General features: G+C 59.3%; 1 protein-coding gene across 1 annotated transcript in view; it reads left to right on the top strand.

Moving 5' to 3' along the window:
- The first annotated feature begins 995 nt into the window (after positions 1–995).
- The window catches only part of LOC124749038, a 31,968-nt gene continuing 18,285 nt past the window's right edge, over positions 996–14,678 (top strand). Inside the window, exon 1 of the mRNA XM_047248964.1 lies at positions 996–1,378. Coding sequence (XP_047104920.1) covers positions 996–1,378 — 383 coding nt within the window. The remainder of the gene's footprint in view (positions 1,379–14,678) is intronic.

Here is a 14,678-nt window from a genome sequence, read left to right as displayed (position 1 = left end):
CAGCCTTGATGACGCGGCGAAGATGATTGATGCGCCGCTTCAGCACGGGCTGGCGTGTTTCATGCCAAACTCTGTTGAGACGGTTTCGTTCTCGGATAAGGTCCCGTAAGTCTGCAGGGAGTGCTGGAGCTGCCACTGAAGAAACCCGTGGAGGCGTAGTGGAGTCAGCAACAGCCGTGGTGAGAGCCGCAGTCAGCGTGTTAAGAGCAGCATTGACATCCGTGTGCAGTGGAGGTGGCTCATCCGGGAGGCGTTGCAGAACAAGCTGCCGGAAGCGCGGCCAGTCGGTCTTCCGGGTGTCGAGCTTCACCGCTGGTGGAAGCGGAGTGACATGTAGTCGAAAGAGCACCGGCAAGTGGTCGGAGCTCAAGGCGTGGAGAACGTCGGGGGTGACAAACCAGTCGACACCCTTGACGAGACAAATGTCCAAAACGTCGGGAGCAGAGCCGTTCGAAGGGTAGTGCGTCGGCTCAGCAGGTCCATACACAGAAGCTCGTGCCCTCTCAGCAGCATGATAGAGCCGCCTCCCACTGACGTTCAGCGTCCGAGAATTCCAGAGCTGGTGCTTGGCATTCAGGTCTCCAGCGAGGAAGAGCTTGACCCCAGCACGAAGGAGAGTGTCAGCATCATGGACGGTGAGGTGGCCTCGTGGCGGCCGGTACACGGAGAGAAAGATGACCGTTCCAAGGGACGTCTCCACTGCAACGGCCGTGGCTTCACAGGAGTCCAACCTCGGCAGAGGGACACGATAGTGCCGGAGTGTCCGCTTGACATAGATGGCTGTCCCACCGCCAGCCGTCAGCCTGTCGTCGCGATAGCAGACGTAATTCGGGGCGTTCGCTCGAAGTCCAGGTTTGAGGTGTGTCTCGGTGAGGAGACACACATCCACGCTGTAATCCTGGAGGAACTGCCGGAATTCCAGAAGCGCAGGGAAGAGGCCATTCGCGTTCCACGTTACAGCCGTGAAGGTCTGGTGGCGCCTAAGGTTGTGAGCCATGGCCAGCGGATGCGATCGCCGTGGCAGTGGGGAAACTTCGGAGGGCTGCATGGACTGCAGCAGTGATGGCGGTCGGCAGCTGGGCCAGAGCGGCAGAGACAGCCACGAGGGTGGCCTGGACTTCTTGCAAGACCGCGATGAAATCAGCAGCTGCAGCAGGTGGAGCAGGCCCGTCTTCAGAGCGTCGCAGAGGCTGGACAGCAGGGGCAGAAGGAGGCGTCGTCCGGCCCTGGAGGACGTCGGCGTAACCAAGGTCCGCCCGAGCAGCAAGCAGACGCCGCTGGGCGGGTTGTCGCGGAGGAGTAGCAGGTGGAGCAGGTGGTGGCGCAGCTCGGCGCCGCTGCTGTTGACCATCAGAGCGGGACGTCTGCCGCAAGGGAGGTAGTCCACGCTGGCGGCGGCTGGCTGCCTTGTGGACAGCGCAACCGCGGTAGCTCGCAGGATGAGCCCGCTTGCACAGGGCACAGGTGGCTGGTTCGTCCCGGGACCGGGTACACTGCTGGCTGAGGTGACCCTCGCCACACTTGACACATCGGGGCCTCATGCGACAGAGGCGGGAAGTGTGGCCCGGCTCCTGACAATTGTAGCATTGGACGAGGCCCTTCCGTGCGCGTAACTTCTCGACGGTCACCGAGAGGTCATAAAACCTGGTGACTTGGTAGATTTGCCTGTTATCAGGCGTATCAGGCAACACGATCTCCATCAAAGGGATGGGGCGCTGGGTACCAGGCATCTTCATCCGGGTGGCTGCAGTGGGCGCGAAACCCATAGTGATGAGGCCGTCCTTAAAGGCGTCCGCCTTCATCTTCAGCGGTATGCCTCGCATGGCAACCTTGAGAACTTTGGGTCGGACAGTGGGGAAGGTGTAGTTTGGGATCCCACGTGCACCAACCATGTCCATGACAGCCACGTAATCTTCAGTAGTGGCGACTGTCAGCTTCAGACGGTCTTCGCCGCAGTGTTTGGCGGTAAAAGCGTTCTTGAGGTTGGCCTGGAGCCAGTCCCGAAGCGTCAGATAATCGTCAGGGTAGTCGATAACAATCGGCGGCAGCTTAGGGCCGGAGCGATGTGTAGCATCGTCGGCGGCCGCCGGTGGAGGCTCGTCAGGATCTTCAGAGTCGGCGCCATCCTGTAGGGCGTCGTACTGATTGGCAGTAGGCACAGGGACAACGGCCGGGCGCCGTCGTGGAGCCGCCCTCTTCTTAGGCGGCGGTTTCTTGAATCCAGCGTCACTCGTACCAGAAGTGTGTGGATCGTCACTGGCGGACGTGACAGCCGATCGCTTGCGCTGAAGCACCCTCTGCGGGGCGCCGGCAGCGCAGTCCTCACGGGGAGGGTCGGTAGAGTAGTCCATCTCATCGTCCTGGGCGCGCGTAGTCGTCATATACTCTTGGTCCTCCTGGGGTTGCCGGGTCGTCATAAGTGGAGCGTCCGATGGGGCCGCCGACGGCGCAGGCGCCGCCGAACGGCGATCAGACAGCTCCGGCGCGGCGGCGGCAGCTGCCGCGACCGCGCGCGCGTCATAAACGTCTTGCTCACTCGCCATCTCGAACTCGAGTCCGCGTGCGTCGCGTCACGTGCGTCGCGTGCGTGCCGGCGCAGCCGGGGTGGGGGTGCTTTATGGGCTCGGGTGCGGCGGCCGGTTGCGCGCGCGCCCCATTGGTCGGCGGCCGCAACAGGGCGAGCTGGTAAAGGTGCGGCGGCGGCTGGCGGCGGGTGCCACTGTGTGGGGAGACGCTGACTAGAGCGGAGCGCTTGCTACTGGTGTTGCTGCTGCCGTACGTTCGTTCGAGATGCCGCCCAAGACTAGCGGGAAGGCCGCCAAGAAGGCTGGCAAGGCGCAGAAGAACATTTCGAAGGGCGACAAGAAGAAGAAGCGCAAGAGGAAGGAGAGCTATGCCATCTACATCTACAAGGTGCTGAAGCAGGTGCACCCTGACACGGGCATCTCGTCGAAGGCGATGAGCATCATGAACAGCTTCGTGAACGACATTTTCGAGCGCATTGCGGCCGAGGCTTCTCGCCTGGCGCACTACAACAAGCGCTCGACCATCACGTCCCGCGAGATCCAGACCGCTGTGCGGCTGTTGCTGCCTGGCGAGCTGGCCAAGCACGCCGTGAGCGAGGGCACGAAGGCGGTGACCAAGTACACGAGCTCCAAGTAAGGAGGTGGCTCTGGAGTGGAAGGAAGGATGGAGAAGGCTCCTCCGTTGCGAGAGCGGCAAAACGGCCCTTTTCAGGGCCACCAACTTGCCTTTTGCGGGAAGGGCGGAATTGTTGTTGTTGTTGTTTGTGTGGACGGCTGTGATGTATGTGTGCATTTTGATTGTGGGTGGGGGGGGGGCGCGTCAAAGCGTGTTGCGGGGGACGGCCACGAGGTTGGTCGCCGTGGCGTGGAATGGTGGCACGCCTCGTTGGAGTGGTTTTGACCCATTGGTGGTGGTGTGTGTGTGTTACCTGTCTGCGAGGGGGGACAGTGCGATCGGCGACTTTTGTGTCACCGTAACGACGGCCGTTTGCGGGTTTGTTTTTTGCACATCATACATGGCGAGGGTGAAATGTGAAATGTTTTTGTTTGGTTTTTTTTTGCCGCCCACTATTCCCTTTGCTGTACGCCGAGTTTGACAATGGTGCGACGTAACTGCAGCGTGGAGGTGTGTGAGTGACGTTGAAATTGAACGTGCCATTAAGACGCATTGTTGTTGTATTGTACTGTACGTGTACGGCGACACGCACGATGATGTACCATTCGACTCTGATTTTTGATAGCCGTGTCTGACTGATTGCGTACGACGCACGCACACCGATGTCGTCATTCAAGATGCACGCGTGTCCAGTGCAGTACAGTAAGCGCGACGCTAGACGGCGGCGGCGGCGGCGGCGGCGGTCGTCGTTTGTTTGGCGAATGTCTGTACACGTGTTTGTCTGTGTCCATCCGGTATGTATGTGTTTGTTTGAAAGTGTTTTGTGTGTCGGTGACGTGGTCCGATCCGTCGCCCCCTGAGTAACTGTCGATCGGCGCGATAGACCGGCGTCACGCAACTGAACCGAAGTCTTGGGCACACCCGTCATACTGTTGTACACCGTCGCGCTGAGAACGGTGACGAAAGGTTGACTTTGATCGGTCGAATGTCTGGGCAGAACGTGAGGAATGAGGCAAGAGTGCAAGGAGGGGGGGCAAAAGAGAGAGGAAGGGAAAAAGGGGAGAAACGCATTCGTAGAGCAACGGAACGTTCCCGTGTCGGAGGCGTATTGGAGCCGCACTGAAATGCGTTTAACGGCGGCGCGGCTGCAAGTGTCTGCCGTGGTGAACGTTACCTTTGACGGCTGCATTGGGCTTTGCTTTTGCTTTTGCTTTTGCTTTCGCTTTCGCTTTCGCTTTCGCTTTCCCGGATGTACGTAACGTTTGTTGATATGGTTGTGAGGAAGAGTGTATGACAGTGCCGTGCCGTCCATGTTCGTGTGCCCTCCCATTGTGTGTATGCTATTGTCTGTGTACTTGAATGATGTATGTAGGTGTTAGTGGACATGTTTCACCAGTGGGGGGAAATGGATCGTCGATAGTTGGCGTCACTCTGTCACGGTCGAGATGACGCACCCTCCGTACAGAAAGGTGTCGAGAAAGTGTGTGTGTGTGTGTGTGCGTCCGTGAATTGGCAGTGTTTGGAGGTGGGCGTGCCCTGCATGTGGCCCGGAAGGCTGTTCGTTTGGCGGTAGTGTTGTGTGGACAGGGGAGGGGCATGCGTAACGCTGCTGGCATGGCATTTCGGGAGATGGGAGGGGGCAAACGAGGAGCGGCGGCCAAAGAAAGGCGGGACGGGGAGGGGCGCGGTGTGGGTGGCTTGCGCCTGTGCTCGGCGTTGTGGTTTGTGCAAAAGAGGAGGAGAAAAACAATGAGTTGCCAGGGAGGGGAGCGGTGTTGTGTTGTGGTTGTCGTGGTGTAGCCGCAGACGCGGCTGTCAGTGAACGTGGCGAGACGGACGGATGCGCGGAGGGGCGGGGGCGGCGCATTTCGCCGGTGCCGTGCCGTGCCGTGCCGTGCCTGACAGCCGCGTGGTCGCTGTGTTGTTGGTGGCGTGGGGGCGAGGAGAGTACCGTACGGGTGTGCTTGTGCGCCGGAAATGGCACACTGCGCCTGCCCGTCTTGGAGGCTGATGGCTGTGGTGTGGAAATGGGGCGCGGTGATGTTGAAGCAGTTGAAGAACAGAAAAGAAACCAAGAAAACGGGAGGCGTGATGCGGCGGTGGTGGTGAGAGCGGGAAAAACAAAACAAACAAAAAAAAAAACAACAAAAAAAAGAAGGAAAAACAACAAGAAACAAAAAAGAAAACAAAAAGTCTATCAATATTAGAATGTAAATGGAAATGGAAATGGACCCAGGTATAACCTCCCTGCACAAATAGCAGAGAGTCCGATGATAATAGAAATGTGCCAGAATGTTAACGTCCCTACAAAACAAACCCAACGATAATATTAATGAAAGAATGAACCGTATGTAACATTGCAACAGACATAATGAAACCTGATAAATTGTATAAGGGCAGCAGCGTTGACCTTTGGCCCTGTATTCAGAATAAAAAGAGCCAAAGATCGTCACCCCAATGAAAAAGACACTGAAACACGTATGTAACATAGCAGCGATGGCGAGACATTGTAGCATCTGTGACCAGAGAGTTTGCGCTGGACCGCGCGAGTGTTGCGAGCGGTTCTCAGTCAGTCAGTCAGTCAGTCGGTCGGTCGTTGCGAGTCTGTAGGTCTGTCTAGTTGAGGGCTGTACTCTGTCAGTAGTCGTCGCGTGCAGTACGCTAATAGTCGTCATGCAGAGCGGTCGGTCAGTAGTAGCAGCCGAGTGCGGTTGTGTGATGTAGGCGGTCGGCAACACTGGTCAAGATGGTGAATAAGGTATACTGTTAATTAATATAATCATTAGATAATGAACAATTTTATTTATTGTAATTATTCTCCAACAAGTTCCCCAATAATAATTTTTATTTCAAAAGCATTTTTCAAACATTTAATTTTTTATTGAACTGAAGAGTTCGTTGCACTTCACATTTCATTCCACTTCTTTGAAGAAAAATTTCACTAAAATCACAAAAAAAAAGAGAATATTATTATTTGCAATGCAGTTCCTCCAAGCGCTGCGCAACAAACAAGAGCAGAAATGTGACATCCATTTATTCTGAGGTAAGACTTTAATTCTGATTGTTTTGCACAGGGCCAAAGACCGATATTTCGGTTTAATTGAAGTTTCTTGTCACTGAACGGACTTTTAAATGTTGTGAAGAATTTATATTTGAGTCAGATTGCGAATTTAACATTTTTGTTGCCATTTTCAATACCTCTCATTGTGGGCGAGGTTACAATTAGCGCAATGTCCATTAGCATCCGTAAATAACATTGTCCATTATTTTAAATTTTGCGGGGAGGTTACAACGCACAAAAAAAAAAAAAACAAAACAAAAAATTGCATTTGTATCCGCTCCTCAATTGTAGATACCCCTTACACAGCTGTGTGCAATGAATGAGTGCTGGCTGGTAATTAATTGCACTCCTTGGAGGGAAATGCCATAGGAAGTAGTCTTTAAAAAGTGAATGTTTTTCGTTAAAAGACAAAAGTTACTTTAGAAAAAAGTAATAGTGGGGCTTTTTGTCGTTGAACAAAATAAGTACAATGAACATACGTTATCAGATTTGCGCAAAATGCAGCTTCACACTACCTTTTGATTATAACACAATATACTATACATCGTCCCGAACCGTGACCAGAGTCGCGAGACGAGCAGAGCACGCCGCCGACGCCCGCTCAGTACAACCGTCCACCCGCTACTACTGTCGACCGACTACTACCTCTCCCGACTCGCGCTACAATATATATAACAACTGTTCCTGGCGACCCGGTGCGTGCCACTACTGTCGTCTGGCGCGGTCCAAGCGCCGACTAGCAACGATAAATAACTCTCTGGTCAGACAGAGATGCTGTCATGCCTCGCCATCGCTCTGGTAATGAATACATACGTGTTGCAGCGTGCGTACCACCGGAACACGCAGTGGCGGAGCCAAAGACTGTGTTGTCGAGGTCGAGTGCGAGCGGGAAGAGAGGCAGCGTCGGCACGGAGATGCAAGCGAGCGCGAGACGCACGGGGGCTGCGGCGTGGCGCGTTTGCGGTCGGCGCCTTTGGTGGCAACGGCCGGGACAAGCAGCGGTGTATGGTGTGGTGCGGGGCGGACAGGGGCGGCGGTGGACGGGGAGGAGGCGGCGCGACGACGGCATGGGGGCGAAAACGGGACGGGGGACGGCGGATGTTGAGAGGCGTCACGCGCGGACAGGACACAGACACAGAGACACACAGATTGGAAAGGGAGGGTGCGCGGTAATAGTTGGGAATGTGCGTACCGTGCGGGACGGGAGTGGGCGAGGAACACGGTCGTGGCCCCTGTTTTGGGTGCGTGTGATGACGTCGGTGTGTTGTGGGAAGGGAAGGTGCTGTGGCGGCGGCGCGTAATGGGCGTAGGCCGAAAAGAGAAAGGAACGTCGGCAGTGTGTTGGCAAGCGTCGGTTCGACTGCGACGTTGATGGGCAGGGCAGGGCGAGGTTAATGGTGGTAGGAGTAGGCGTGTGGGCGCACAAAATCTGCCGCTGCAGGCGGTGCCGTAACCGCCATGGCGGGAAGGAGAGAGGGCCAAAGAAAGAAAGAAAGAAAGAAAGAAAGAAGAAAACAAAAAAAAAAAAAAAAAAGGAGGAGGGGGGGGCGAAAGTGGAGAGGCGGTGGTGTGAGAAGGGCGGGGGCGGAAGGAAGGCAGGAAGGACAAGAGGCGAGGCGACGGCTTGCTTTGTGTATCGGTCGGTCTCTGGCTATGCTTCGTTTTCTGCAGCAGGGTCGGTGCGCGGCGTGGCTCGCGGCAGTGGGAACGCCTGGCGGCTGGACGGCCAGCAATGCGGTTGGATGGGCGGCCACAGCACCGCACCTGTGCCCGAGGAGGAGACGCTGGCGGCGGGCCCTGAGGTGAGGCCGGCTCGGCTCGGCTGGGGCTGTGGATGTGTAGGTGTGCGCCGCTGCTGCAACAACGAGTAAAACGCGAGAAGAAGGGATGGCGGTAGAGAGAGGAAAAAAAAAAGGTCGTGTTGTGTTGATGCGCAGGCAGACGCGTACAGAGAGACGAGCCCGGTCTGCAGCAGGGTGTGGCCGTGCCGAGTGCAGAGCAGCGGCGGCTCGGTTCGGTTCGGCCCGGCCCGGCCCGGCCCGGCGGGCCGCGCTGTTGTCGCGGACGTGAGCGCCCCCTGGCGGGTGGCCGGAGGCGGCGCGGCGTGTTGGACGTGTGGCTGGTGGCAGTGCACAATTTGCGAGTGGCTGGCGGTGTGGTGTGGCGGTTGGCGCGTCGGGCGGCGGAGAGAGAGAGAGAGGGGGAGGAGAGGTATGTGTTGCGGGCGCCCTTTGCTGCGCTGCGTCGTTGCGTGTGCCGTACAGGGCGGGCGCTTGTCGACTGTGTGGGCGGTGTGGCGAATTGGCGTGAAACGGCTGCCGAGAGGTGTGTGGTAGCGAGCCGGTCGGTGTCAGTGCGAAGGGGAATGTGCGTGCGTTTGGCGGTTTCGGTGTGCTTTTTGCGGCGTGAGAGTGGGGAATTAGTGGGGCCGGCTGTTGTGTTGGTTCCTTGTGTCTTGTGTCGCGTAGCTTGATGGCAACGTGGAAGGACGCCGGTTTCGTTTCGAGCCTTGCGTGTGGTTGTCGACGTTGACTGGTTGGCGTGTGCATGTGTGGGTCGCGAGTGCGTTTTTGGCTGGCTGTGTGTGTGTGTGTGTGTGTGTGTGTGTGTGTGTGTGTGTGTGTTTTGGGGGGGAAGGGGGAGGCGGTGGTGAAAGTGCAGTCGTTGCCACGGGCGCGTCGTCGGGTGGGGCTGGGGCTGTGCGTCGTGGCGGAAAGGTGGTAGGTTGCGGGAAGCGAGCCCGTCGTTGACGGTGTCGCGTGAGTTGTGACTCGAGTGGGGCGCGGGGCGCGGGACAGGAGCAGCGTGCCGCTGCGTCGTGGTCGTCAGCAGAGGCTGTGCGTGTGCTTGTCCTTTTTGTGGGCGGTTCGTGCGAGGCGTTTTTTGTTTCGTGTTGCCCTAGTTGTTAGTTTATTTTTTTTTTGTGTTTGTTATTTTGAGACGACGACTGGTTGGTGGCGTGCGCGCGAAGTGGCGGTGTGCGCTTCCCGTGTCGTTTTGTTTTTGTTTGGTTTTTTTGTTTTTGTGTGTTTTTTTTTTGCACTGGGCCCCGGGGGGTGGGTGGGTGCGTGTGTGTCGATTGCCGGCTGGCGAAAGGTGCGCCATCGGCGGGGTGGGTCGCCGGCACAAGTAGAGGCGGCGGCGTTGTTGCTGTTGTTGTGTGGTGTTTGTTTTGTTCGGCTGTGTCGGCGAGCTGTGTTGCGGTGCGTGTGAATGGTGGTGCAAAAGTGCTGGCGTTGGGGCTGCGACTGCGACGGCGGCGAGCCGCGGGCGCGCATGATAGTGATGTTGTGAACAGCGGCTGTGTACGGTAGTGGTGTTGTTGTAGCACGACGTGCATCCGGGCCGGCGCGGAAAGCGCAGTTGCGGGCGGTTGCCCTTCGGTGCCAGCCATGTCGCGTGAGCGGCGGGTTGCTCTGGTGTCGACACGTGGTGCTCTGGGTTGTTGTGTGGTGCCCTTTGGCCGGTGGGGGTGGTTCGCGTGTGTCTCGTTCGCGCTCGGTATCTGGTCGTGGTCGTGCTGCTCCCCCGTCTGTCGGCGGTTTTCGACGTCGTCTGTACGTTTTTGTTCGTTTGCGGCGTGCCTGCCGACGTCGTCCCGTCGCGACCTTTCAACCGAAAGTGTGGCGCCCGAAGGTGAACGAACGTAACCCTGACCTCGGCGCTTTACGCTGAGCCGAGCGAACCGAACCTAACCTGTGGTGTGGCGAGGTGAGCTCAGCCTGTGAGCCCCTAACGTCTACGTAAGGTAAGCTGTCCGGCTGACGCCTCACGTTTGAACGCTTTTTTTTAACCTAGCACTGACCCCTTAACCTAACGTGTAACCTAACCTAACCTCTGACGCCTGACGTGTTTGAATGCTTAACCTAAGTTTGACGCTTAACCTAACCCAAGTCCCCTTAACCTAACCCACGTCCACCTAACCCTAACCTAACCTAGACGTGTAAACGTAATGTGTAACGCGTAACGTGTAAGGTCGGCTGTCGTGTGTGCTGACGGCAGATTGGGTTGGTCTGTAGATTCGGATTGCGGTTTGCCTCGGTCGAGGGGTTGGGTCGGAAGCGGCGAGGGGCGGCGGCGCCTGTTGCGCAGGCGGCGTCCGTTTGCGGCGGGCAATTGTTGATAAACGGCTGTGAATGTTGGCGGGCGAGAGGAGGAGGACGGCGCGCGATGTGGCCCGACGGCTGCGGGCCGATCGGGAAACGGCGGGAGGGCGACGGAAGGCGATGGGGCGGCGGAGGCGCGTTTGCACGGCCGTCATCGCCGCACGCCTCGGCTTGTGTGGCTGTGGCGCCGGCCGCGCTGGCCGGGCTGCCGCGGCGACGGTGTGGGAGTTTTGCCGAAGGTTTGGCCATTGTGGCGGGTCGTCGGCTGGGGCTGTGGGGGCGGCATTTGGGCGGGGGCGGCGATTCTCGGCGGGCCGACCCAGGCTGTAGCGCGCGGTAGCTGCAGTTTGGCCGTGGTTTGCGGCGCTGCCGTGGCGACTGGTTGGCGACTGTGGTGTGGCTGTGTGTAGCCCCATCCTCGGTGGTTTGAAAGGCGCGGGCGGTTGTGGCGCAGGTTTGGGGCTGCTCCGCACAGGCTGTCGGACGTTGGGCGGTAGCAAGCGCGGGAGGCGCGGCGCGGCGGCGCGCAGAGTGGCGGCCGCTCTCTCGGCCGTCCGCGCCCGCCCGCGACACTGGCTGGGCCTTGTGATTCTCTGCTCTGCTGCTGTGCTGTGCTTGCGTGCCTGCCTGCCGTCCCGCTCGCTCTCGCTCTCGCTCTCGCTGTGTGTTACGCGCGTCGTCGAAATGGCAGATCAGGCGGCTACGAACGAGACTGCTGCGGCACCCGCCGCCACCGGCACTACGAAGAAGGCCAAGTCTGCGTCGTCTGCGAAGAAGCCGCGCGCCAAGCCTGCGCACCCGCGCACCTCTGAGATGGTGACGGCCGCCATCAAGAGTCTGAAGGAGCGCGGCGGGTCGTCGCTGCAGGCGATCAAGAAGTACATTGCCGCGCACTACAAGCTGGACGCGGAGAAGCTGGCGCCGTTTATCAAGAAGTACCTCAAGTCGGCCGTCGTGGCGGGCGAGCTGGTGCAGACGAAGGGGAAGGGCGCGTCCGGCTCGTTCAAGCTTGCCGGCGCCGGCGGCGGGGGGGCGGCCGAGGGCGGCAAGGCTCGTGCTGGCGGTGCCAAGAAGAAGCGCGCCGCTCCGGCCAGCAAGGAGAAGAAGGGCGCCCGTGCGGCCGGCGCAAAGAAGGCTGGTGGCGTGAAGGCGGCGACCGGTCGGAAGGCGGGCGCCGCCAAGAACGCGTCTGCGGCGTCGGCCGCTCCCGCGGGTGCGAAGAAGGCGGCTGCGGCCAAGCCGGCCAAGGCCAAGTCGCCGTCGAAGGCGAAGAAGGCCGCCAAGGTTCCGACGAAGAAGCCGAAGGCGCCGCGCCCGAAGAAGGCGACGACGCCGTCTAAGGCGAAGGCTTCGCCCAAGAAGAAGAAGTAGAGTAGAGGAGAAAGAGATGGGAGAAAGGAAGGGTTTGGCGCTTGACTCCGTCGTCCCCACCCCCCGTCGTCGTCTAGTGGCGCGCAAGAGACGCGCGGCCCAAAACGGCCCTTCTCAGGGCCATCAAAGCACGTCGGGGAAGGTTTTGATTGTCGTGTTGCGTTTGGTGTGGGTGTCTGTCTGTCTGGCGTTTCTGTATGCCCGTGGGGATGCTGTTTGCGTGCCGTGGTGGTTGGATTGCGGGGGTCGGTGGCGGGTGTGGGCGGCGGTAGCGGTAAGCGGTGTTGTTGTTGATTGTCGCCGTGTTTGTGGCGGCGGCCGACGGTTGGTTTTCTGTCACGTTGTTTTGTTTGAATACGTTGGTTGGCTTGCCTGCGTTCGTTCTTCTCGGATGTCTGTCTTGTCTAGTCGTGTCTGGTCTTTGTTGTTTTGTTCCTTTGTGTGTGTGTGTGTGTGTGTTATGTTTTGCAACGGGGGGCACGTTGAGATGTGGAAGGAGTCGGCGGGGATTTCGGTGGCGTGTAGAGCGAGCGAGCGCGCCTGCCTGGCCGTTGGCCGTCGGAGTGGAGTGCGGGTTTGTTTTTGTGTTTTCGAAACGAAAGCGGCGGCCGGCCGGCCAGCCACCCGTGCGGTGTGACGTCGGCCGTTGGGTATTGTGCGCTTTGAGCGCCGGGGAGGGATGATGTGTGATTGTTGCGCGCTGCTAAGCAGGCAGGCAGAGTGAGCGGGTGTGGCGGACGGACGGGAAGTGGTGGTTGTTGTTTTTGGGTTGCGGGGCGAGAGGCAGGCGACCGACAAAGTTTGCTCGCGACGGAGAGATGTTAGTGGCCCTGAAAAGGGCCGTTTTTGTTTGTGCGGTGCGGTGCCGCGGCGCGGTTTAGGCGCGCTCGCCGCGGATGCGGCGCGCGAGCTGGATGTCCTTGGGCATGATGGTGACGCGCTTGGCGTGGATTGCGCACAGGTTGGTGTCTTCGAAGAGGCCGACGAGGTAGGCCTCGCTGGCCTCCTGCAGGGCCATGACTGCGGAGCTCTGGAAGCGCAGGTCGGTCTTGAAGTCCTGGGCGATCTCGCGCACTAGGCGCTGGAATGGCAGCTTGCGGATGAGCAGCTCTGTGCTCTTCTGGTAGCGCCTGATTTCTCGCAGGGCGACGGTGCCCGGCCTGTAGCGGTGGGGCTTCTTGACGCCTCCGGTGGCTGGCGCGCTCTTCCTCGCCGCCTTGGTGGCGAGCTGTTTGCGCGGCGCCTTTCCGCCGGTGGACTTGCGGGCCGTTTGCTTTGTGCGGGCCATAGCGGTAGCGGAGCGGCGTGCGTGGAGGTTAGGTGCGGCGCGGCGTCCGGTGCTGCCTTGACAACGGGCCCGCGCGCCTCCGTGCTGCGCTTATATGCCCTCGGTTGCGCGTGGTGGGGGGAGGGCGGGCCAGAGTCTATATAGGGGGGCGGCGGGCGCGCTGGGCGCAGACCGTAGCCGACTCGCCAGCCGCTGCAGCTGCTGTTTGTGCACGTTTTGCTTTGCCCGAGGAAGGAAGGATGACAGGCCGCGGCAAGGGAGGAAAGGGGCTCGGCAAGGGTGGCGCCAAGCGGCACCGCAAGGTGTTGCGCGACAACATCCAGGGCATCACGAAGCCCGCCATCCGCCGCCTGGCTCGCAGGGGCGGCGTGAAGCGCATCTCTGGTCTGATCTACGAGGAGACCCGCGGGGTGCTGAAGGTGTTCCTGGAGAACGTGATCCGCGACGCGGTGACGTACACTGAGCACGCCAAGCGCAAGACTGTGACGGCCATGGACGTGGTGTACGCCCTGAAGAGGCAGGGGCGCACCCTGTACGGTTTCGGCGGTTAGGCTGCGTCGCAGCGGGCGCTGGCCTTCCCGCGGCCGTGCTTGTGGGTGGGAGAGACTAGAAAACGGCCCTTTTCAGGGCCACCACACTGTTCGGAAGTTGAAAAGTGCGAAAGAGTCTGTGTTGTTTGTTTGTTTCTTTCTTTCCGTTTGAGCGACGTGATGTGACTGGGAGGGGAGAAGGAAAGGAAACGTGTCATGTGGCTGGCTGTGTGTGGGAGCTGCTTCGTTTGTGTTTGTTATTGTGTGTCGTTGTATCGATCGCGACGGAGATGGCGGGCTGTGTGTTGTTGTGCGAGAGGCGGTGATTATTTGCTTGCGTGGTTTGGCTCTGTGTGTTTGCGGCGGCGTTGGGGTTTCCGAGGCAAGGCGTGTGGGCACAGGCGGCCGGATCAGCTGTTTCGTTCGTGTCGACGGCCGTTGCGCGCGGGAGTGGAGGGCGGTGTGTCGACACGCCTCCCTGTAACAATGGTCATTATTGCTGCCGTTGTCGTTTGGAAGGCGACTGCGACCGTGCAAAATGAATGTGTGTGTGTGTGTTTGTTGGGCCACACGGGCTGTGTGGACGACAAGATGGCGGACGTGCGCCGGCGGCGGCTGTGCTGTGAAAGTGCAAAGTTAAAACAAAACAAGGTGCGGCGAGGACGACTGAAATTTTGCTTTGGACGTAGGTTTGTGTGGTGGCCCTGAAAAGGGCCGATTGTTGTGGGCCGGGCCGAGCCGAGCCGGCAAAGCGCGTTGCGTGCAGGGGAGCACGCGGCGCTGCGATTGCCTTGGCCTCCTTTAGGCCTTCTTCTCGGTCTTCTTTGGCAGCAGGACGGCCTGGATGTTGGGCAGGACACCACCCTGTGCGATGGTGACGCCCGACAGGAGCTTGTTGAGCTCCTCGTCGTTGCGGATGGCAAGCTGCAGGTGGCGCGGGATGATGCGCGTCTTCTTGTTGTCGCGGGCCGCGTTTCCGGCCAGCTCGAGCACCTCAGCCGCGAGGTACTCCATGACGGCGGCGAGGTAGACGGGCGCCCCGGCGCCGACGCGCTCTGCGTAGTTTCCCTTGCGCAGGAGGCGGTGGATTCTGCCGACCGGGAACTGGAGCCCAGCCCTGCTTGAGCGGGACTTTGACTTGCCCTTGACTTTGCCTCCCTTTCCGCGTCCGGACATGGCGA

Source organism: Schistocerca piceifrons, unplaced genomic scaffold (assembly GCF_021461385.2).
Source record: "Schistocerca piceifrons isolate TAMUIC-IGC-003096 unplaced genomic scaffold, iqSchPice1.1 HiC_scaffold_426, whole genome shotgun sequence".
NCBI classification, from domain to species: Eukaryota; Metazoa; Arthropoda; class Insecta; order Orthoptera; family Acrididae; genus Schistocerca; species Schistocerca piceifrons.
The sequence above is the reverse complement of the archived record's forward strand: the minus strand, read 5'-3'. Positions and strand labels throughout refer to the sequence as shown.